The 25508-nt window shown below is 38.6% G+C and overlaps 1 protein-coding gene across 3 annotated transcripts in view; it reads right to left on the reverse strand.

Moving 5' to 3' along the window:
* Window positions 1-10705: 10705 nt before the first annotated feature.
* The window catches only part of HECW2 (HECT, C2 and WW domain containing E3 ubiquitin protein ligase 2), a 162529-nt gene continuing 147726 nt past the window's right edge, over window positions 10706-25508 (reverse strand). For all 3 annotated transcript variants that reach the window (XM_068407383.1, XM_068407381.1, XM_068407382.1), the window contains 8 exons: window positions 24585-24737; window positions 22453-22551; window positions 20581-20710; window positions 19805-19951; window positions 19034-19148; window positions 18183-18268; window positions 16687-16799; window positions 10706-11259 (listed from right to left, as the gene is read on the reverse strand). In XM_068407383.1, coding sequence (XP_068263484.1) covers window positions 11148-11259; window positions 16687-16799; window positions 18183-18268; window positions 19034-19148; window positions 19805-19951; window positions 20581-20710; window positions 22453-22551; window positions 24585-24737 — 955 coding nt within the window. In that variant the 3' untranslated portion in view covers window positions 10706-11147. The remainder of the gene's footprint in view (window positions 11260-16686; window positions 16800-18182; window positions 18269-19033; window positions 19149-19804; window positions 19952-20580; window positions 20711-22452; window positions 22552-24584; window positions 24738-25508) is intronic.

Genomic DNA, 25508 nt, shown 5'->3' on the forward strand with positions numbered 1-25508 from the left:
CCGAATGATCCACAGGAGTAAAGTTAAATGATGACTACAATTAAGATGTTTTAGGTTATTATAGCACGTGGTGCCAAAAAGTAAATGACAGTGCTTATGTTTGTCTCCTTAGCTGCTTGCGTGTCTTTACAGATCCTTTTAAAGGCCAGGGTTTGCTCTATTCTCCCTTTAAGTTCTGAAAACCAAATAAATCCTAAAAATGCTTCATGAAATGCATGTTATTGTAGTCTTGGTTGTCTGTTTATATAATGCCATAGAAACATGTACGGCACTTAGAGAAGGGTATAATTGGCAGGACTCCACCCTGAGGACTTTGGAATTTTACTTAGATACACCACCACAGAGAATGACAAACAGAGGGTGGAGAAGGGGCAATGGTAGGCTGAAGGTCACAACAATACAGGATCATGAACTATGCTTATTACTAATGCATGCATCTGGTCATTAATTGCTATTTTTTAATTGTCCCAAAGGTGTTAGCTTCATAATTCCCATTCTTAACAGTAATTTCTTCTCTTGATTTCCTTAATTATCTATCCATTACAAGGGTGGCTTTTTACAGTCTTTAGAGGCTTTCAAGAAAAGAACTATTTCTTCTTGATCAGTTATCCATTTGGCAAAGCCGTGATGTACAGCTCACGTGGTTCAGAGCCACAGGTGTTTTAGGAAGCTAAACTTTTGGAAAAAGCTCAGTTCCCTCAAGAAGTGCTGATTCCAACTCAAACCTGTCACGCGGTTGACGTAGTTTGGACTGAATGGACAGCAACCTACCCTTCTCAGCAGGTAACTGTGTCGCTAGAGTGGGGACAAGCGGACAACATCAACAGCCACATAGATGGAAGCTGAGAATGTCTGAGCCTTCTCCAACTCGTTTGTGGTAACTTCTTTGACATGACATTGACAAAGCAAGACCCTCGTCTGTAGCACCAAAAAAAGCCTCAAAAAACATGCGGCAAATGAGTAATTCCATCAAGCTGTTGAGTGTCTTTGTGGCATCACCATTCCATGGGGCAGAACACACTTAAGTAATGCGACAACACATGCAAAATGAAGCCTTACCTCATTATCTTCAGTATCCCGTAGTTCAAAAGTCATGGGGAAAGATCCACGTCTTCTATGTGTCGCCTCTACTACTGCAGTCTTCAAAAGCAAAAGCAAATCTGACCGCAAAGTGGATGATCGTTGTGCAAAGTACCCCCAGCTGTTTGTTTGGCAGAAGAGCGTGGAGTTGGCACGCCAGACCACCACACAGAGCAGCAGGCTTGCTGAAAACCGTGCTGATTCAGGGCCTCTCAGATCACAGCATAAAGCTGCCTGTCTTAGGAGTGATGCTCCTGTACTTACTGACACTCATGTTTCTCTCTGTGGGGATAAAATAAGCAAACTCCCGTCCCCCCAGACCACTGCCCTATAGAGATTACCCATGTCCCAAACATCTACGAGAGCACTGTTAGCTGAAGCAACCTCTCTGATACCCAATGCCGACCTAAAACATGAAACACTCAAAGCACAGAACAACGTTTTGCCATAGATCCCTCAGAATCAGCATGCCATCCCCTGCCATACTTGCAACAGTCAGTTCTGGACATGACAATCATTGAATACAGATACCCGCTTCATCCAAAAAGAATGATCATGTTTTTATTTAATACAGGTTGTTTTAAAAAAACTCTGCAAGAATCCCACCACGTTTGTGCATAGGAAGTAACAAAAGGCAATCCTCAATGCAAGGGGCAAACAGCCTCTGTACTTCACCCAGTCACTGCTTACCAGGATTGCCTCAGGGTCGCCCGGCATGAACTTTATACAAACTCCAGTCTTTATACTGAGGGAAAAATGAGCAATTGTTCAATACATGGCGTCAGTTATCAGTGATCTGCATGAAACTGTCTTATGAGTCTAACATCAAGAACTACGACAGAGAACTCAAGTCTCCAAGCCTCTTCTCTTCCCACAGCAGCTCCCTTTCAGTGCTCTAGGTTGGCTTGCATTGCATTTCTGCTAGCAGCAAGATAACGCAAAATTACTTTCTAGAAAAAGTTTTATAATAATAGAAATGCCATTTCAATATTAGATTCTACAAAGCGTTTATGTAACGCACAGGAGAAGTGACAACTTGCCATGTAACCATTCTAGAGCAAAGGTCTCGTCTCCTTGGACTGTGTCTCGGTGGGGAGAACCCTCGCCTAAGTGCTGAATAACGACCGGTATCTCTTATTGGAACTAGTGTAATCTGTTACAAAAGTAGGAGGAGATCTCTGACGGGGGCCACCAACTTTTATTAAAGACAGAAAAATATATTTTTCCCTGAAGTTCTTTCCCTGTGAAAACACAGTACTTTGTGTTAGAGCCACCGTCGCTGACAGTTCTGATGCTCCATTCAAAAGCAGAGACTTTTGTGAAGCCTGGGCCTCTCCCATGCGTTGACTCTAGTACCTGGTGCTTCGTTCACTTAATTTGTGATTAGGTTTTTTTTTCATATGTAGTTCTTGTTCAAATTATGTTGCATATGGCTGCAGAATCCTTACTTTCTCTGCTTCCAAAATTACGATTTGTAACACACCAGACTCCAGAAGCCACCAGAAGTCCCTTGGAAAAGGTGATGTAAGAAAGAGTATCTTGTGGTTTCTCTAAAGGTTTTAAAATGCTGCAAAGGGCATAGAATGATCTAGAGATAAGAGGTACTCATTTAAAAAATGATGTTACGATATATTTAGAGGCACAACAAGAGTTGATTTCCCAAGTTGATTTTGTAAGAAGATTTATTTTAATTAAGTGATTTCACGATGAAACATGGTCTTAAACAAAATAGAGATCGTATGAAAATAAAATTATACACAGAAAAATCTTTTCCCCAAATGTTTTTGAATAACAGGAAATACAACACAACAGTCCTGTATTCAACTGAGTAGATAATTATGCAAATCTGTGAGCAGTCAAACATTATAGCACATTCCTTGAAGCCAGGCACAATGAAACGCATTGTGTGTCCCTGTAACACACTCAACACATTTCGTATCTGCTCTCTCTGCCTCAAAGACAAAAAAGTGAAATGTAATGGAGTGTAAATGGAGAAGGGACATACACCACCTTAATGCTTGAAGCACATATTCCCCATTTAGTGTTTTGTGAAAGACATATACCAAATTCAGATGAAACTTAAATTGGCTTGTAGAAAGATACTGTATACAAACTTGGTATTGTATTTGATATACAGTCTTGTGAACGCTTAACTGAAAAGTATGGAAAAGATTAAAAAATACACCACGTGTTCTACTTAAAGCTTAGAAATAAATACGCACTCTGTATTCTCAGTGCCTGAAATTCTTTAAAAACAAAGAACTTGGTATAAAATTATATCAAGTAATTGTCAAAAATGAGGGAGATGCACCTATATACCTGTTAAGATTCTGGATGCCTGCATCCCCACTACAAAAACTTGTAAAACTATATGCGCTTCCAAAACATGCTGAATAACCCAAACCGTAGCCTAGCAAGGGCAAGAATATCGACTGACCTGGGGGTACCAGTATTCCACACCACATCCCTCATTACCTTCTTTTTCTCTACAGTTTCCCCCTTCCATACTGTACCAGCCCTTACAAGTACAAATGTTCAGTCACTTTTACAAAAAGCAGCCTTGCTGATCAGGAATCGTGGGTGCCCTCAAGGCTACGTCATTCCAAGGAAAAACAGAGTACAAAGAAAAAGCATCCTTCTAAGATGATCTATGTACGTAATATTATTATAATTCTTCTTCCTCCCTGCAATGCTAATAAGAAACAGCAGTCTCCTGAGTGTTGCAGACTCATTGCAGAAAAATGTCCTGCTGTATGGAACTGTTGAACCATTATGGTCCAACGCACTACTTGTCTTCTAGTTTAGGACTTAAAGTTTATATAAAACTCTTACCACGTCAGTTACCATGCTGAAGAAGAAAACTTGCAATGAATTCTTCTTTTGACTCTTATACTGACTTATCCAATAGTCTTGGCTTTTAGGTAAAGAACCAGGTCGGCTTTTAGGTAAAGAACCAGAAAACTTCCTACGGTCTTACACAGTATTTTTTCTGATAATGTCATTAGAGTGTGAATGTAGTCAAGACTCGCATCAGCTTGGCTAAAGCTAACAAAATCATTGAGAATATTTTAATTACCTTAAATAAGCTTCAGAAATGTCATATCAATCCCCCTCTTTGTGGAAATTCATGGTTCTTACACAACCCTGACACAAACCCCAACCATCTAAAAAAAAAAAAAAAAATCTACATTTTCACACATCTAAATATTAGCGATTTGGCCCATCATATTTAAAATGAAAGTCACCTTCGCTAGTGATCATTTAACTTCTTATCAGATGCTATTTCTCTTGACAAATGCAGCTAGTAATAAACACAATAATTATTTGTACAAACAGTAAAAGAGGACTTCCAGACACCACCCTTGTTTTATTTAGAAAACGTCATTTTCCTGAGAGTAGTCCAAATTAAAAAAAAAACAACCCAAAACAAATAAAACAAGAAAAACCAACATAGAAGTAAGTTTTCTGATTGTGTACTTTAGATTTTCAAAACCTAATAATTAGGTAAAATATGTCTTGCGGTTGCAATAACACTAATGTATTTCAGGGTGAATAGTAATTTTTGCTGGGTACATTATCATAGCCTAATTTTCAAGCAAAAAGCATCCCCCCCTTTTGTATACCCAGTGGTCAGCACATCTCACTGTCCTGCTCCCTGTTCACCCAGTATCGTCCTTTTCCTGTCCCTACTCTTTCAGTCTTGTCTTCACTCTAGCACTATGCCATGGTTGCATTTTTGTACGCTCTATCTGCTCTGTGGAACTGCCATATCTTATCATCACAGCACCTACAATTACATTCCTTCCTTAGCATTGTTTATGAGGCTTCAGAGATTGATTTGCTTATTCATACAGTAATCTATTTTAAAATTACTCAGCTCCAATGTCTGACTGCAGTCAGCATGGCAAATATCATGTCTCAGCAAAATCTTCTTTTATTGACCTGATTTATACTGCTAGATAAGTATTTCTAACTATAAAAATTGTAATTCTCATTTAAAGTGAGAGATGCCGAAGAGTCAATGGAGTATGTCTGGAGATGCTTCTATTGCAATTAGCAGGCAATGCAGCTCTGAACGAGCTTTTGGAAGAAACCAGTTCAAGGGCTGTACGGGAAAGCCTCCATCTGTGGAAGGCACAGTCCTCACTAAGGTCATAAATCACCTGCTGCTGTGATTTCTGGATCAGCACTCACCTGTCGCGCTGCAAGAGCTACTCACCCTTCCAGCCAACAGCCTGACGCAGCCCAAGGGGGCTCAGAAATTTTCTGGCAATAGAAAACATTGCAAGAAAAATCCCCTGCCTCGTTATTAGTTTTGCAAAACCAAAAATCAAAGAACATTTTACCCTTGGATAACTAATCAACTGTTTTCCAAAAAACTTTTATGACTATTTTTCTTAAACTGCTCACAATCTAGATGTCAGAGTAACTACAATCCTATCGACTCTCTGGACTGAAGGGACCTGCTTTTATTGCAAAGGAGACCAGTTTAATTCTTGATGAAAAAATAAACAAACCCACAACCTTACTCTGATACTATAGCTACGGCCAGCGTTGGTGGTCAGCAATTGTCTCTGGGTGATTGTAGGATTATGTGCAATTAAAAGGGAGAGGATGGGCAGCCTTTGGAAGGCAGCCCAGAGTCCAGTGGACTTCTGTACATCTATACATTTAAAAGCTCATTACATTGATGTCAGCACAAAACTGTGTTAAATTAGTGATATACCTCCTGAGTGCTTACTAAAAGCCCTCTAAGTAGACAAGGCTTTTTCTAGTAGGGGCTGAGTGAGAAGTTTCTGAAAGTTCTAAAAAAGAAACAACTGAAAAGCAAAATACAATTTTCATTATTTAGAAGGTTTTTTAAAGGGAGGAAGGATTGAAAGCAGCATAGCTCGGCTCCTTGTCGCATTCACCGTAACCTTAAGACATCTGTCAGAATACAGCTGTAGTTAACTTTTTTTAAGTATTATTCTGCAATGTCATCTGACTGCATTTGGTACATAAAGGAAACAAGTTCAAAATTCCAATTGTTGATTTAGAAGGGGGCTAATCAATGAGTGTAGTCCTCAGGAGCTATTTTAATTGCATTTTGAATATGTACAGACGCTACAACGGATTGTAACCATTCCAGAGGTGTCTGTCATCCTTTTACCTACAGTCAGGAGGAGCCTTTCTAAGCAGTGACCAGAAGGTCATTATAATGCCACTGATACTAATTAGAACTCTGAAATTAATCATGAATTTACCTTAAAATACCTATGGCATAACACGGCTCTGAGCAAAGCCTATGAAGTGGAGCCCTAAATGAAGTTTCAACCTGAACAACTTCTTTCTTTACAGTAAAACCATTTTAGAAAATACTAGAAATGTTTGAATAAAAAATAGTAGTAGTCTAATGCTGAAACTAGTCACTCTGAAGAGAAGCACTATGAAGCTCGTGGTCTATTTGAAAGAGATGCAAAACAAACCAACACACACTGTGAAAACTGTGTGTTTATATGGTCAGCTTTATAATTTTGCATAGTGCTAACAAAAATGGGTTATAAAAAGGCTTTTAGCCTTACTGGCTTTACAACAAAGTTGTTCTTTTCCCCTGCTGTTTACCTAATATGTATTTATCTTTCCAGCAAACAAGCAATTTCAAATTCAACCTCCTAAACTCTTTCTTATTGTAAAATATTTAGGCAAAAGGTTAGACTAGCCCAACAGCAGCCACTGTGGTTGCGCTAATAGAATTGTAAAGGGTCTTTTACTTGCAATTGGTGAGCCCATAACATTTCTGCAGTTCTGTTTCATACCACACAACTGAGCCAAAATGCAAACAGTTTAAGAAGCCAGGTTTGGATAATTATTCTGAAATTTTGCTTGGAGTTCAATTTGCTTGCCCAGAGAGGAAAGAATGAGAAGGAGAAGCAGCACTGGTGGTTGAGTATTAATACTGTAAGGTTAACGTTAAAGCTAAGTCTGTAATCCTACGACTGCAGACCAAACTTATTGCTCAATTCCCATTAGTGCTAACAGGAATAAATTACCCCTCCACATAAAAACAATAGTAAGAAAAACATAACTACTCGTATAATAGAAATAATTCTCATTTGCTGAAAAGAATTAACTTGCTTTATGCTATGGGAAGTGAATTTATACAGGCTATTCAAACACAGCTGCCGCAGGCTCCCCTTTTTTGAACAGGAATTCCCTCAGTCCAGAGACAGCGTACTTGCAAGCATCTCCATAAACCTCTGCAGCTACCACTGCAGAAATTCAGTAAACATCTGCAGCTAATACTGCTGAGATTACATTTAGCAACCAGAAGCATTTCAAATGCTTCAGAAGGAAGATTTTTTTTTTTTTACCTTTAGAAGGATTAAAAAATACATAAGAAACCACAAAACTCTTCTCCTTCCTATAATTTTAAACTGAGCAAACTACCAGTCCAGTGCTCTGCCAGTTTAACTCGTGCCAGAAACTTTGTCTGATGTCCTGCCAGCACGCTGCCTGCCTAGATTTTCAGTTTCCCCAAAGATTACATATATTCGCCGTAGACTGCATGACCCGAGGTTAACCGCTTCAGTGTGGGGTTTATGTGGTGCCCAGCAGGCCCCTGTACGCAGATGGATTTCACCCTAGATCCTCTCTAAGTCATATTAACACCTTTTTTATGGCAGGTTCACAACAAGAATAATGAAAATTATGTTTAAAAGCAAAAAAGGCCACTATTTAGTGAATACTAAGGAAAAACAGCATGCGGGGAACGAGGCTGTTGGTTACGCTGAAGGTTAATTAGTACGAGCTGTCATCGCACTGCAGCTGAAGGGAATCTTTTATCTACTTCAGATTGACTGGCTTTTTTTCCCCTCCCTAACTGCAAAGCTCTTTAGCACCGTCTGGAAAAGCTCTGAGGAGATACAGAGCTTTCAGAAAGGCTTCTCAGTCTTTCTCTGTCTGGACCCTCTTGCCTGCCACAGGACCTCATAAGCGAAAGCGCCATGGTTGCCTGTTGCAGTCATCTGCAGGACGTGAAAGTTGGCTTTCACTTGGGACACATTTAACAGGAATGGCTTCCCATGCTGAAGGGACAATCTTCCACATAGCAGCCAGGAGGTGAGGGTATCTGAGAAAGCTCCAGCTTCCTTTGCTGTACTCCCCCCCTGCTTATCTCTTCAGAGCAGCAGCATCACTTACATCAACACAAAGAACTGGCCAAGTGCTCAAGGCACCATAGGTAGTCATATCTGGGCAGCAACTCCTCATCACTTTCAAAGAGCATTTTTCTAGAGTCAGCCAGGTGATGCTGGCAGCAAAGGAGGAAGTAGCAGCTTCTCCTCAGTCTCCCTCAGCCTTAATGCTACAGCAATTCTAGATTTTTTTTTTTTCCTTCTTCCAACTGACAGCTGCCCCACTGGTGACCCTGTCACATCTTTACAGAATACCGTATCATCATGACTGATCTCAATTATTTATAAATACATAAATACAGAACAAATGTGTGCAGTAAATATATTTAAATAAAAATTGACAAGATGCATTTATTGTTTTCGATTTGTACAAAAGCATAACTTAAAAGGCAGACTAGTATAAACTTACTTTGTGCCAAATATTTAAACTTTTCATTCCAAAGAGTTTCTGGTTCAAAACTTGTAGATACAGTTTCCACCTGGGAAATCTCCTTTTTAGACCACAGATAACACAGTGTTGTAAAATCAAAATTCTGCAGTCCTTCAACCAAGCAAAAGTTGCATTCTACTTCGAGAGCCAGAGTTTTAGCTACTCAGTGAATGGATCGTATGAAACATGAGCCATGCTGGAGTGACCTGATGAAAAGTCAGTTTGCCTACTGCTCGTTCGTGTTCTGAAAAAAGACGCGCATTAGGATCTGTGACATGCAATCTTAGCAAAAGACTGATAAATATACGTGTAAAAATAGGGTGACACGTTTGGATTTTTCTTTGCTACTTCATACCAGCCAGAAGTAGCGTAAGAAAACCTATGTTACTTAAGCGAGTCCCAGATGTCATGCAGAAGCTAAATTATTCCTGAAATAAAAGAACGCCTTCACTCTGATTTTGCAAGTGGGTTTTCCTTTGCACAGGTAGCATTTTCTCAGTAAGCCTGAAGGGTTTTCTCAGTCTTTGCTGCCACCACCACAGCTGCACCTGCCTTCCGACTCAGAGGGTGGAGTGGCAGTCTTTGCTGATGACATCTCCATAGACGTTCACCTCCGTTGGAAAAAACCTCCCACAAGAACAAGCAGAATGCCTCCCTGAGATGCTCTTTCAAGAGTCTGCAAAGTGAGAACGTTACTTCAAAAGCTACTTTTCCCACAGAACAGCACTTGCTGTGCTTGAGTGCTATCAAGAGGGCTAGCACAAAGCTAGACTCACGTTCTTCTCGTCCAGTATCCGAATGCAACTTCCTGGAATTTCCAAATGTGGTGGATGCACTGCATGACAGCAGCTGTACAAGAAATGGTGCACAGCTGCACAAGTGGTCCACAAGACCATCTGGAGGGAAGTACCAAAACCAGATGCAAGCAAGCCTCATGTATTTTAGCAAAATTAAGCATAAAGAAATTGGTGGCCATGCAGTGCTTGATGTGCCGTAAAAACCTCTTTCAAATAACATTTGATAAGAAAACTATTGATCAGTGAAAATGCAAGCTTAGACACTATGAACAGTTTACATCTTGTAGGTGTTCACTGATATGGGACAGTGGCATTATGACCAGTGGCTCACCTTAAAGTAGGTTACTCATGGGTTCCCAAATGAGCTAGTGTTTTATGGTGCTATACAAATAAAAGGTTGTGGGGAGTATATGAAATATCTGTATTAAACTCCTCTGCATTAAGTTATCCAATGCATGAAAAATGACTCAGATGCATTTAAAATAAATGCATATTATAATATCACATATAGTATTATAAAATTATTACTTATGTGCACAGTCCTGATATCTATAGACATGGCACCGTGAAGAAAGCCTGGTTCCTAAGCATTTTTACAGATACTTGATAGTGATGCAGTTTGCTATCAGTCAGATCATGATGTCCCTTCAACTTTGGTACATTCAGTGCAAAATATTTTTGGGAGTTTTTTACTCTTATAAAAATAAAAGGCATTTTTTTCCCTTGAGAGTGCTTAAAGAATAAACACTAGCAGAATGTCTGTTCAAGCATGGAAAGTGACAAAACCAGAAATAACACTTTAGTTTGCTTGTTTCCTGTTTACACTCTTAAGAAACATAATATAATGAACCTATAAAAATAAACAGAAGTCACTGTGTTAGGGTTTTTTCCTGATATGCTGTGATAAATTGCTAGTTTCTTCTTAAAATAGTTTCCATGCAGTATAAAGCATAAAATCAGTCTTATTAAGTTCATTATAATAGCTCCTCTTCTGTCATACACACCACTGACAAACCCATTTCCACAAACCTCCACAATGCAAGCTGTTGTTGTTACTTCCTTTGTTGCCAACTTTCCTTCCAATTCACTTCTGCCCCAGGAACTTGAGCTCTGTGGTGCACACCATGCAGGCGCTCGTAATCTTAGGTAAAGCAAGTACTGGGTATGTTATTATATGGCATAAAGTAATGTACCTTCATGAATACAGAAAAAAAATAGATCTATTGTATGACTTTTTGATAATTTAATGGGTAGGTAAGGGGCTGAATGATTCCACCTTTTGACTTGAATTTTCTATTCAACAGCTTTGATGAAATCCAGTTTTCGGGTACATGTCAGTTTTGCAGTAGCCAGGTTGGTCACAACATGGGATCACATTTCTTGTTTGCTCAGAACATAAACTTAAGAAGTTTGGCCATCCTGAAAAACCATGGATTGCAAGACTTGGTTCTCCCTGCACATCAGGCACCCTCTAGTCTCACTGTAGAGAATTCTGCCACTACCACAATGCTTTTTAATGGCTTCGTAAGCTCTTTCATGGAACCTCATTATTTGAATTGCACCGGGAAACAAGTTTTCTCTAAGAAATCCAATACAAATGTTCATTCATTCCTTGAGGAGACAGATCCACAAAAGTCCAATGAGCTGGGCACTGTGGTTTGTGTATCACTCAAGTCCAAAAGTACTTGTCTCTTCAACTGCTGTCAACAGTTTTTCATATAACATAGAGAATGATGGATAAGGGGGAAGGTCCAGACGATTGAAACAAGTGTGAGCCCTGAGGGGGAAAACAAAGAGGAGATGAAGAAGTACATTATTTTAAAAGTTCAGAAGAGAACACACAGACTGGTATGTGCTTGTGTAGAGATGGGCAGATAGTATTCTTTCAGAAGACTTTGTTCTGTCAAACGATGTTTTCCAATTGAATAGGTAGTGAGGTTTAATCTACTTTTTTTCTAATTAAAATAAGCCAGTTAGAAGCATTTATGAAGGTCTTCAGAAACACACTGACAGCCCAAAAGGCATGGGATAAATTTTATCCATTAAATATGCATGAGAAAAGAATGGTATAACATGGTACTATTCAAATAGTCTGTTCTGAAATCTTGGCTTTTAATGCATCTTCAGAGAAGTAGTATTTTTTTTGTATAGTGATGATACTTAAATACTATATTTGTAATCTTAAACAAGATATTTCAGTACACTGAATATGCATAAGATATTAGATTTGATGACATATTTAAAAATGCTCTAGATATACAGGAAACAATCCCACACTAGTAAAGGACAGACAAATTAGATGCTCTTCCTTCTACATTTCCTTGGCATATGGATTGTGTTCTTGAGAAGTTACTGCTTGTGCTGATTTACACTACGTACAAATCTGGCCCTGCGAGCCAACGACCTTTAGAATAGTACTTTTTGTAATTACACAAAACTATGCATGTACCTGTAGCATACCATCCTGCTTTCTTAAGAGGACAACCTCGCAGCTTCCAAAGTCCGTCTACCTCAGTTTTTTGACACATTTGGAACTGACTCTCAAAACCTCTTCCAGGGAATGAAAAGGGAGATGAAAAAGGTTTCTCCTCTTAGCAGAATAATGGATATCATTGCCTGACCTGAGGGCAGGCTGAGGATAACTGTTTCTAAAACACTACAGTGGATGAGCCTGCTCTAGCGAAGTAGATAGCATAACTATTAACGCAGTGGGTTCTTGAGGAAGAAATGATGCGAAGAGAAGCTGGAGGAGGCATCTTTTCTGCTCTGAAGCTTTGTACCAAAGCCTCACTGTAGACTGGTTTTAAAGGATAAAAACCTTTCCATATTTTGGCAGGTCTCTGTTCACAAATACTTTGTTATTTTACAATAAAACACACCACAGAGTTATTTAAATACAATCCAGCTGAAAAACAAACTTTTCCAGCAGCGACCTGCCCTTTATCAGTATGACCCATATTAAGTGTGTATACATATAATGTCAATGGAAGGACTGAACAAGCTCCCTCCTCACAGCAAACGCAACTCCTCATTTAACCTAACCACTCCCAGAAATCTGAGTGTTTACAACAGACCTGTACTGAGCTTTCTCTGAGCCAGAGAAACTGCTGCCTTCCATGGGAGCAAATTTATTAATTGCTGTTTTAAGTGGCTCTCAGCTCCCAACTATGGGGATGGAACATGAAGTGAAGTGGGTTAATCTCATTTGTTAAAAACATGAGTCCGTTACAAACCCTCACTGAAGGTGAAACACTCACTTAGTTACAAGCCTTGTAGTGTCATAAAAATATCAGGCTGAAGAAACGTATACACAGTACAGAAGGCCACACTACTATTATAAATACAGTCCAAACATCAAATATGCAATCACTTAAAAAAGCATTGAATTTTGCACCCCCCCCAAATACAGTACGCTTAGAAGTACACTGCTACTACATGCTGCATAGCAGAGAGGGCATTTCCCCATCCTGTGTTCCAGAAGCCTAGTAAAACTTCTCCACCCTTCCATCCCTCTAAGGCTTCTGGAGGAAAGCTTTCTTTGTACTCCTCATTTGCCTCTCCAGAAACCTTATAAAGTAATATCTGTGACATAGATTAAATTATTACTGCATTCCCCGCACTTTTTTGAAAAAAAGAAAAAAAAAAAAAAAAAGACATTTCCCTTTTGAAGAGATGGACTGATTTAGACCGAGCAGCAAATGGGCAACTGGAACTCAGTGATCCCTTGAGTTCAGTGTAGAGTGTGGAAGAGTCTCAGGCAATTAACAGTCTAACCACATGCTTCTGCTGCATGGGGCTGACAGCCACTCATTAGAACTATGGATCATGCTGTGTGGGCCGTAAAACCACAAATTATAAAAGACATAGTATATAATTAGCAAGGAATTCATTACAAACTGGCTTAATAGTAAGCCAGCATGTTGTTTACATTTATTGAGAGAACTGAGTTTTATCTTAATTTTGAGGGCAATTTTGAAAATGCAATCACATACTTTGGAAAACCAAGTCATTAAAGACAAAAAATTACAATATTTGTCTTCTAAGGGAATGCATTCCTTTCTCACCCTAGCAAGCAACTTTGTAAGTCTTCGAGAAGAAAGGTGGGTTTTTTTCCCCTCTGGACAGTATTTTCCCATTCCAACATTTCAAACCACACGGGCACTAACTGTTCATCTTCCTGAACTCATATTTTATGACAACATGAAAAGCCATCTTGGTTCCTGAAGTCTTTATTCCCAATTAATCTCCCCTTCATTTCGATTACAGTAGTAAAATAGAGTAACTTAGGGTTAAAGTCCAGCAGTTGGATATAAATACTATTTGCATGTGAATCATCACATGCACATATATATAATGTACAGCAATGAGCCTGGAACCAATTTCTCAGCATATAAGTGAATTCAAAGAGTAACAGGCCCTCCACTGATTTAGCATAATCCACAACACGGTGCAAAAGAAGGGAGTAGAAGTGGCAGCAGGGATAGCAATACTGAAGCAAACCTGTAATAATGAATCTTTTCAGGGCCTTTTACGTGCTACTGACTTATTAGTGTAAAAGGCAGTGATACAAGTTAGGCAACCTGACATGCGCCTCACAGAAATCTCACTATTTTCATTCAGCAGAACTGATTACACAGCAGTTAGAACAGTGGGAACTAGGTAAACATCTAGTGAATACTTCTGTGTTTATATTCACAGCTGCTTAGACCACAATCACATACCTAAGTAACTATACTAGTTGCCTTCTGGGTCTCAAAATTAGGAAGAAGAGATGGGGATGGGTATTTTTATGTGTTTTCAGCAGTGCAGTAGTGTTTTTAGAAACAGAGAAGGAAACATAAAATCCACTTACTTGTTCAGTCCTAGCTTTTGCCACCCTTACACCAAGTATTATCAAATTTCACAAGCACTCCCACTGAAATCAAAAGGGCAATTTGCAAAGTATAACACTGCTATGAGTGAGTGACGGTGCCTTAACACAAGTGCTTTGGTTATCTGAGAATCAGTAAGAGTCAAAGAGTCCTAGGGCAGCATTCTCAGCAGATCCAGCAATGTGTTTACACATGCAGGACTTGTTTGGAAACCTCTTGAAAGTTTGCTACTCGGGGTCGTTGTTAACGATGTCTTAACTTCGAGCCTACTCGGTGTTTGCACAGCAAGGCTTTGAAGCTGGTGAGATGCAGGCTGAAGCTACACTGCACGCAGGAACTAGATATGTAAAAATGCAAATACTCCTTCTGCTTAGGGCTTGGCCCATTTAAGCATAAACGTGGAAGATCATTTATTTTTTATGAGATCAAGGTTCCACGTATGAATGCCAGGAACTGCCAGCTCATGACAACCGCAGATGTCTGTCACATGCAGTTGTTTATTTTAACAAAACAAGTGTGTTGGTTTATTTTAATTCTCACACTTGTATGTTAAAAAATATCTACAGAGAGAAAAACCAAATGTTTCCTAAGCAAGGGAATCATAAATGATATTTCAAGGGCATGATACATTCTCCTAAATGGGAAGAGTCGGCATTTCCCCTACACTCGCTGAACACCTTATGGTGGCAAAGACTCTCGACATGTTTCTCCATGTTGCTCTACAGGAAGCAGTTTTATTCTACGGTTTATTACAACCAGGGCTCTACGTAACCTTTTCAGAGGAAATTCTGAGCATCCTGTTCAGGCACGTCCTGACCTTTTCCACACTGCAAGCTGTGCCTGTTAGCACCAGGAATTCCAGTACTAGAGAATATATGGAAAAACTCCCACAATCTCTCTTCTTAAACTCACAAAGAAATCTTACATTTTGAAGTCAGAAATTATTTTTAAAAGTCAAAGCTTTTTCTTTTTAAACAGAATCAAAGCTAGTCCATAGGTCAATCATAATCAAGCTATAAAGTAGAATTACTGAGCCCCCAAGGTATTACTAGGCCACCAAAAGGTATTAAGAATATTTGATTTGAAATAGCAATTTCCAGAATTTGCTTATCTTTAATCCTCAGTTGCCTGGCTCTCATTTGTACTGTAACCTGGCAAGATGACTTTGTTTAAAGGCTGCCTGCTGTGCCTGTGGATTTCACAGTGCCACTTCTCAGTGCGGTTCAAATGGCAGCCTGCAGGCAGGAGCCAACCCAAGAGAAGTCTCTGCTTCTGACTTTATGCTGGAGGAAAAAGCTAAGGGTTGTTGGTCAGAGAAACTCCCTGTGTGACAGCTGCCTTGTGTTTAAAGAGAGACTTTGAATGCAAGTTATTCCTGAGGAATCTTGTTTAAGAGGTATGGGCTAGGATTAGGGTTGAATTTCCTCCATGGATGAGGCCAGCCCAAAACTACTACCACAGGCTATAAGCCGCATACTAAAGCTGAGATCTGATTAAGTGGAGATAGTTCAGCCACACTGCACACTGATCTATATTTCTAACCCCTGTTAACCCCTTCTATATGCTACAGAATTATAGAACTGGATGAAAGGAAATCTGGAAAGATATCAGCCTGATCACGATATAGAAAAGGCTAGAACCTGCCTCGTACAACTCAACTCCTGCTTTCATATGTTGGACTCTCATGCTCTTCCTCTACCCTCTTCACATTTTTCAGTTGACCCTACTTGGGCTCTTTGAAATCCTCACCTTCTGTTGTCCCTGTGCTGCCTCTTAAGTGAAATGACCCCCTCCTCAAAATACACACCTCTTCTGCAGTTCATAACTTGGCTCTTCCATATTAGTTAACACTCTTGACATCAGACAAAGCATAAAAATGACACGACTAAACTATACTGTAAAGGCTGTGTGTGTGTCTAATCCAAAAAGTCTGATATTAGCTTTTACTCAGAGTCACAAGTGCTATTTAATTTTAATTCATATTAATCTTTTCTCCTAAGTGATGAACTGCATGTTCAGGAAGTAAATACTGCACATTTAATCAAAATATAACAAAATCAAATTCAGAAGTAGTTATCATTCTAATATAAGCATCACAATATGGATGTCAGCCACAGTTACACTTCCTTGTCCATCTTATGAGAAAAAAAAATGAGTTCAAAGAAAAATGGATGCATCAGACACTGGAACAATGGGGAAGTCAATTTTCATGTAAGGCACAGTATATTTGGATATTCAGTTAAAACTTGTTTGTGTTTCTCAAACAGCTTATCTATTATCCTGGTAACTGATATTCTAAAGTATCTCTTGCATTAATACACACAGAGCTGTACCTTGGAAGAGCAGTGATCTTCCCCCACTTCTCTACACAGAATCTTCTTGGACCATTGCTCCCCCGTAGAGAGGCAAATCCTTCATAAGGTATGCTGGACGTGCCTGTAACAAACTGCCAGCGCAAGCGAGACATCACGGATATTGGATACACACATGGTGCGGGTTAGAGATTTATTTATATCAGCATACCCACTGAAGTCCAAATGCTTACGTAAAAGCGTTTGCAAAATGAGGAAATTTGGGAGGCACAAGTAATAAATGCTACTTTAAATGGAGGGTAAGGGAAAGTAGACCATTTCCTGATAGAGCTCTAGAAGAGACAACTTATCAGATTAATTGCCTTCAAAGGTTTCTCTTTGAAAGAGTAATTATGTTACATAAATACTGTAGAATAAAACACTAAAACTTAGGTCTAAGTGAGTTTTTTTCCCTACTGTTTTTATTCTGTGTTAAGAGAAACTAATAGAAAAGCAATAATGTAGGATAACGGCTTCGTGTTAATCATTTTTGGCTATGTGGATTTCAGTATCTTTATAAACCGTTACTAAATACTATAAGAAAAGGACTAAATTCCAAAGGTTAGGTAGAATGCCCACTGACGTTTGCTGAAATGCTGTCTGTTGAGCAGATTTAGTTAGAACCTGTCATGAACAGATCAAACGTGGTTTTGACAGATCAAAGGCTACTTAATTTTTGATGATCTGGATATGATAAAAACTTTTGACTAACAGATGCAATAGGAACATATAAGCAGACATCTCTGGCTCTCCATCAAATGAGATGTCCTGCACTGTTTTTTTACAGACCTTTTTTAAGTACTTACACAGATAAAAAAATAAAATCCTTCATCGTACTCGTGTAGGTAACTCAATGATCAGATGCAAATTCTGAATTGTTAAAATCAGTGGATTTCATAATAGATCAAGAACATGGTATGGTTTAAAGTGTGGGTTTGTCTGTTTCTTTACACATATGATAGACATAACCTGAATTTAAAAAATTTAAGTCAATAGTAAATCCACATGTGTAAATATTCCTCTGTTGAGACGTTTTCATCCTTCATCAACAGGATGACTGGATTCTGCAGGCCGACTTCGTGAAAATGGAATTGGACTGATTTTCAGGTTTTCATCATTATTTTCTAATTTGAGGCACTTTAACTTCCATCTAAGGTTTCTCCTTTCTAAGCTGTACAAACATTAAAATTTCTACCTATTACACAGTTTTCCTTTTCTAGCTTTACTAGTCTTAATGTACTTTTAATCAAACAATAGTAAGGGATTATTGACATCAGATACTTTACCTTAAATGTATTTTTTAACTTAGAAGTCTAGAAAAATAGGTGTGAGCTTCAGTCACTTAAAATTATTACAGTTAGTCTCTGAGGATTGTCAGGTTATTCCCACTAGGCAGCATCACCATCATTTTTGGATGTCATTTAGCATCTAATTTTAATGATGCACACTATTTCTATGCAGATCATCTGATTTCTTACCTGTAGAAGTCTTAGTCGTTGTTCATTGTTGAATCTTTCCACAGCAGCCCAGAACCACCGAATTACAATGTGATTGTCATGATAACCTGGTGAAACAAGAAGGGCCTTTATACATTTAGGTGCTACAAAAGTGGTTGAGAGAATATTTAATAAGTTTTTCCTAGTTTGGCCCTAGCCACAATCATGTCATATTTCTTATCCAATTGCAGCAAAAGACAGGAGGTGAGAGAAGAATACTCTTGAAATGCTTAAAAATCTTAAAGGCAGAGAATTAATTTACTATGACAAAAAGGAGTGAAACCTCTTTTGCAAGCATTTATTCCATTAATCAATCACTAACAGGAACACCAATTCTTGAAATATTCCAATGCTGTGCTTTTTTATATCTAAAGCTACAAATGATGCTGCAACCATCTCTCTCAAAGTAGCTCCCAAATCTTCCATTATTCTCAAATTACCTCAATTGCCAGCCTGCAGTCACTGGGATTACTTCTGATTTCCTGTCATCTTTGAGAGTGGAAAAGAGGTAGATCCTACTAAGAACGGTTACCATTTCCATTTGTCTCCCGTGTCTGGGTGGTACTCTACCAGTGTGCAAGTGAGCACAGTACTTTCTGTGGAGAAGACCGCCCTGTTATGCTGTCCAGACAAAAACAGCACAGGAGGAGCTGCATGGGGAAGCAATGAAGCAAACCAAAACGGACAAATTACCTTGTCCTAATGCAAACTTAAGCACAGAAATTCAGAAGATACTAAAGATGTATCTCATGGGATGGTTCTTCAGTGTCTTAGAAACTGGGTAGTTCCAGGCCCGCCAAGACTGTCAGTGAACAATTCAAAATTAAGGTTACCTCCTCTATACTCTGTATTATTTCTCCAATCGCTCAAGTCAATTTCTGCTGTTCCAGCTATAACCAGTTCCAGTTCTCTGGCGTCAAACACAGACACGAGCCTCGCATCAACCACCTGAGAAACGAAATAAACCACATAGCAACGTTTCTTCATTTATTGATTTTTGCCTCCACATAAAAGGCTTGTCTGCCTCTAAGACATTTATCAGGTAACATTTCTCTCATGAATGGAAAGAATTAAGGTTTTTTTTCTTTTTAAAGGCAAATAAATGGACTTTTTTTTTCTTACACTGCACTTCCATTCAGTTTTATTAGAGGATCACAGTGACTGGGAGAGAATTTTATTGGCAAATAATACTGAATTATTTCAGGACAAATTAAGCTCAATGCATTCAATTTAATTGTCCATGTTAAAACAGGCAAGAGAGAAATACCTTAAGTCTACTGTGTTACACTGAGTACGGCATGCACACAAAAAACCTCAAAGGCCCAATGAAGAAACAGGTAGGTCACTTTAGCAAGCATTCACTGCTAATCATACAAATAGTGATCAACAGCATTTTCCAGTTTAAAGAAGATACATAACCATAGTGTTTGAGTCAGTGACTAACAATGATTTTACTCCAAGCCACCCACCCAATATCTGTAAGGGCGCTTCTGATTATGTATGTATCTGCTTTTTGGGACTCTGTATTTGGGAAATGTATATGAGGAGAAAAATATTTTGGGAGGATAAAGGAAGAAAGTAAACTTCATTTTGGAGTTTTTTACCTCATAGAAACCACGAACTAGACTTTCTGTTTGTTGTACAACTCCTCTCTCAATTCTCCATTTCACCATTCTTTCTATATATTCTTTCTTGTTCTTTTCAGTGACGGGGATGTTGGCACCTCCTGGCTTTAATTCCCGTTCTGTGATCTTAGGAAAAAAATGACTAGGTGACAATACAGTATTATAAAGACAAAAGAAAGAATTATAATAATTTAAACTTTTAAATTGAAGTAATTCCTCAAAAGCAATAGCCAAGACTGACTTTAGCAAACTGGAATATGTGAAATAAGAAAACATACAACAAATCTTTTTTTTTTATAAAATCATATTTAAAATCCCATTTAGTCCGAAGAATCTTCATATTTAGTATGAAGAATAAGCTGAGAAGAAGAAACAGCCTTTACAGCGACTGAAGTAGTGAAATCTTCTAAATCATAAAGTAGTGAAGTCTTCTAAATACTAGCATAACAAAGGTGGTGTAATACCTTTGAATGCTAACTCTGCTGCAATTAAAGTCAGGTAAACTACCTCCAGCAGAGCAATCCAAAATTTTGATATTTCAGATAGTCTCCAGAAAATCTCCTTAACCAGAAAGACACGTTTGACTGGTTACAAATAATAATTCCTCCTTAGATTTCAACATTGTTTTCATCAACCAGAATTTTACAAAACCAAGTTCAAATCAGCATGGAATGACAATCATTATTCTCTCCAAATAAGTGTTTATCTAGCAGTAGAACATACAAAGGAAATTTTAAATTAAGACTCTTGCACACCTGTCCAAAAACTTCTTCATTTACAGTAAATGTGAGATCTAGGATATCATGTATATCATTGTCTTTCATCCACTGCAAACTCTGGTGAAACTCCTCATCGAGATATTCCAGGTCACTCAGGTCACACAGTCTAACATAAACAAGAAGAAAACACACAAATACAGATGAGGGCAGTAGCATGTGCTCAGTAACTAAACTCAGATGGGACAGACCCGAAAAATAGACTGAGAATGGGAGCCAAGAGAAAAATCAATAGAATAAAGACGACACTACTTCAAATGTCTGTTTATTTGCCTAGCAATAGCAGTTACTGTATAACACAAAGTGGTTTTGTTAATATACAAAATTCCAGAATTTATTAATTTGAAGAGACATTTCTTTTTAAGCTTATGGTGAGTCTGTCTCAGGTTTCCTGTGAAGGATATTTTGGAATTATGAGAATACACAGACTGAAGAGACAAAAAATTCGAATCATAAAAGAAATGGTAAGTTTTTATAACAAGGAACTACCGTCCTTTTTGCTTATGTGACTGCGCTGCCACCTCTCTCGTCTTTGTTGTGCAAAGAAGCCTGTTTAGATACCCTGCTTACCACAGAAATATCTTTTTATTTTTTGCCATATTTCCCTTCTCTGGTCCTTCTTTTACAAATCCAACCTGTAAGCCAACTGCCCCTTGCCGTCTTTAACAGTTACTACTCCAAGCTTTGAACATGTCAGCTGTTAATAATATTTAATACTATGATGGCAATTTCTGCCATTCTTCTTAACTCCTTAAATCCTGTTCTGTGAAATAGGATGCTGGGGCTATTAATTAAGTAAGGTGCTTTTCAGCTGCAGGGTTACCTGCATGCTTCTACTCTTGGGTCTGTATAAAGTCAGAAGAAAGCCCTGTAGTTTTAGTTGGATGCTCACATGTAGTTTAAGTGACATCCTGCAGTAACAGCCCCTACATCAAAGTTGATGGATTGGGCACAATGTCCCATCTGCAGAAGCAGTCTAGGACCAGGGCTTAGATGGGGAAGTTGCATGAATTAGGCCGTGTACAAAAGTGGCCACCCCATCACTTTTAATTTTACTGTTTAGAGAACCACCAAGTGAAACAATTAATTTAATTTGGCAGTCACACAGTATTAATATTGAAGCCCACCTGGGGTAAGTCCTCATTCTTACTAAAATGCCTTTTAAAATATAAGTGCAACAGGAATGGATGCATTACTCCAGACTACTAGAATGTATGATGTTTTATATAAAAAATACCCTTCCAAACTTCTCAAAACCAGCTTTCAAATGGAGGACAAAAAGTGAAGCACCATAAGCTCGTTAGGTCTTAAATTCCAGACATGCTGAGCAAGTCCAGCTCTTATTGTTTCGGCCAGAACAGGAGTAGTAGTTCTGAAAACGAAGTCTAAAGTATATCAAAGTAAAGCTCCTCAAAATGGAGATTGCCAACCATCAGTCTACCTCTAAGAATGGGTCTTGCAGTCTAAGTTACGAGGTGATTCATATCCTATCCTGTGAGTCATTACAAGACAAATGAATAAGAACTCTATTAATGTCTGGAATAAAACCACAGCATGTCATTGTACAACTTCAAATGTAAGATTTTTGTAGCAGAAAGCTGGTAACGTGGCTGAAACTAAACATGAGGTTTTCATACTGATCAGAAAGAACATTACAAGTTATTAGGTAACTGGCTAACAACCATAATCAGAAACAAGTAAACTTTTTTAAAAAGTCCTGGATTGAAATGAAATTATTAATAATGGCTTGTCTTCTTTGACAATAAAACACCATAATTTATCCATACACAAAATGGCATTGTCCATGGGGAAGGAACCGAACAAAAAAGGAGACAGAACAGTTCTACTCACATTCGGAGGAGGGCTTTATAAAAGGGTCGTGTAAAAAAGGCATCTAGCAAATACTGATGTATCAGAGCAAGACCAAGAATTCGACCACTAAACCTGAACCTGGAAGAGAAAGAGTTACAATCATTATACTGAAACTTTGTGGTTTGTACACTGCGCTGTCATCAAGACTTACATATTTTTCCAAACAGCATTTTAAAATCAGATAGCTATGTCTAAATTGTGGTATTTTGGTTTTTTTTTTCTTGTGTTTCTTTTACATTCTCAGTAAGGCACAGAAAAAAATGCAAGTCTGCCGGGTGTGGAAAATCCCTCAGATACCCAGGGTACAACTTCTCAAAAATGTCAACTCCATATTAACCCAATCAACCCCTGCCAGACTAGCCTCTTTATAAAAGCGTATCTTCCAAAATGATAGCCACTGTCTGTTCTCTTCACGCACCCCATACAGGATTAACTTGTTTGCATGTTACTGGGAGGCTAAAGGTTTTTCTATCCTTTCCCAGCCTGACAGTTCTTTCTGTCTGTCTTTCCTGCTCAGTGGTGGCTCCTTGCTCCCCCTTTTGACTGGTGATTATGGAGTTCTACATATATATTTTCACAAACAGTGGCTGGAAGCTTTTTTAGGTATCACAGTGCTCTCCAACCCTATGTCAATAGGATCTGAATGATGTCCTTCTCTCCCCTCTCTCTTTCTTCCCCTATTATCTTCATTTTGTTGGGTGTGCAAAGAGGGTTGGGGGGGAGGGAGGGAGTTTGACAGATTTGAGATCAGATGGCAGCAACTTGGAAATAGCAGGGTCTTTGCAAATATTCCCATGAGAATAAAGATCCATTGTGAAAAATCCTCCACATCTATGGAACTAGATTTAAGTCTTAGTGTCCTTTTTCAAAGAACATAATGTTTCTTAAACTTTCTGTTTATGCATCCTCAGCAACATTTTTCTTGGAAAGATTAGGGCTTTATTATACCTGCCTGTACACATGGTTTGCAAGATGAGGATGTGACATGCAGAGCCTTCTTCCATGCAGAACTGCTTGTCACAGCTGCCTTTTATGAACTCCCCCTGAGGCTGTACAAGACCAGTGCCTTCACTGGCACCAGCACTCCCAGAAAGAGAGGGGATCATGCCTCCCTCGCCCCCAGGGTGTCTGGTCCTGCGCTGCACAAGCCAGGGATGAATACAAAACGTTGGCAGAAGCTGCATAGCACATAAAGGTTTTTCTCCCCTTTCTGCCAGACTGTTTTGCTTTTCCAATACAGCATATGCCATTTATTGTTGCAGTACTGGAGTTCAACAGGTAGGTTGCTTCAACTAACTGAGCTGGATGCAGCCAACCATTTAATTTTCTATTAATTTTTAAAACTAGCAATGAGATTCCTTTCTGATATTCATTCTTCATAACTGGCTTCCAATAAATAAGAAGTCAGTACCTATCTGTCCTACACAGATGAGCAGTTGTCACTCCATTATTACGGTAATCTAACTACCAACACAACAGAACACTCTGTTAATATTCACAGCTTTACAGACTTACGGCAATGCCATGCCTTAAATCAATTGAGGGTGATTTAAACTTATAATTAGGAAAATGGGATTATGTAAAAATCCTTGATAACTATTTTAGAAGTATGTGTGTATGTACACACTTTGATTAAGAGCTATGTAATCAGCAGTCTTCCCCCCACCCCAATTAAGATACCTCCATAGATTTCCTTCCAATAGACATGTTGGGTTTTTTCCACAGAGGACACCTCTGTACTCTTTAGGAAGGCTCAAACAAATTACATACAGTAACACCTGTTTGAAATCTCACTTAATCTCATTAGTTGACAAAAAGCCAATGTTTAATTCATTTTCCTTTAATGCACAAGAGGCTAATATTGCTTTCATGAAATGACTGCTAATGTACAAGGAACGCAGACAGTTGTGTTGTGAGTACACGTTCCAAATCATAGTTTTGCTGATGTTATGAGAAATAAGATCATTTAAAACGACAAGAGAAAACAAAATCAGGAAAGTCTAAAGAAATGCAATTATTTTGCTGTTGTTTAAAAGATCATATTCTGAGCAGATATGAGCCGTTGTCTACAAGAAAACATATCTGAAAAACAGAAACAAAATAATTCTTACCACTCATGGTGATTGTCTACAAAAGCAGACATGGGACTTATTTGTACTGTATAGGTATCGTTGGCTGAATATTCAAACAAACCATAATACGGATTGAAGAGCTCTCTAGACACCAGGAAAAAAAACTCTCTTGAAGGTCCACTGTAGTCCAACCTTCAAAGAGAAACTTGACATTACTATAAAGTATTCACTGTGTGCAAAGAAACGCTTTTTTGAATCTACATTCCTTACGGTATATTTTAATTAAAATTTCATAAGATTTTAACCAGAACCCATATCCTGCAGATGGCTTAATGCCAAGGTACGTGAAGTCCTCGCGGGGCTATTCTGAAATGGAATGGCTTGGAGGACTGGAATGAAGTGCTCTATGCGGGCTGCTCTCAACAAAGATTTTGGCTCCAGCTGTAATGGCCTCTTTGCCACAGGAATATAACCAAATAATTGCGGGGGCGGGGGGGGGAGAAAACATTAAAAGAACCAACATTAGACGTATCTGCATCTGACAAATTAGGAACGAAAATGAACAATGGTCATATTTTGTCTTTGCAGACTTGCAACAATAGGACAATTTGAAGGATAATATTTCTGTTTTCCCTAGCAATAAAATCTGAGACTACTTCAGTGATTTATCTTTCTTGGTCTAAATTTTCTTGTCTGTCTTCCAAACTTGAGTGTATTTAAATGTCTTTTGGAGAGTGCATTTCCTTTGGGTTTTTTTTGCTATTTCAAGATTCCAGTACTAATGAACAAGGAATCTAAATAACCCCTTCTTCCTCAATCATAAACAAACTCATTGCTGACAAAGCACTGAGACTGAATTTTGACATTATGCTGCAGGTCACCAGTGAAATGAGTTAAGTATGAAGTTAATGCTCTGGTAGAGTTGGAAAACAGAAAACTAGGGATTTTCCTGTGGGGAACAGA

Source organism: Nyctibius grandis, chromosome 9 (genome assembly GCF_013368605.1).
Source record: "Nyctibius grandis isolate bNycGra1 chromosome 9, bNycGra1.pri, whole genome shotgun sequence".
Lineage (NCBI taxonomy): Eukaryota > Metazoa > Chordata > Aves > Nyctibiiformes > Nyctibiidae > Nyctibius > Nyctibius grandis.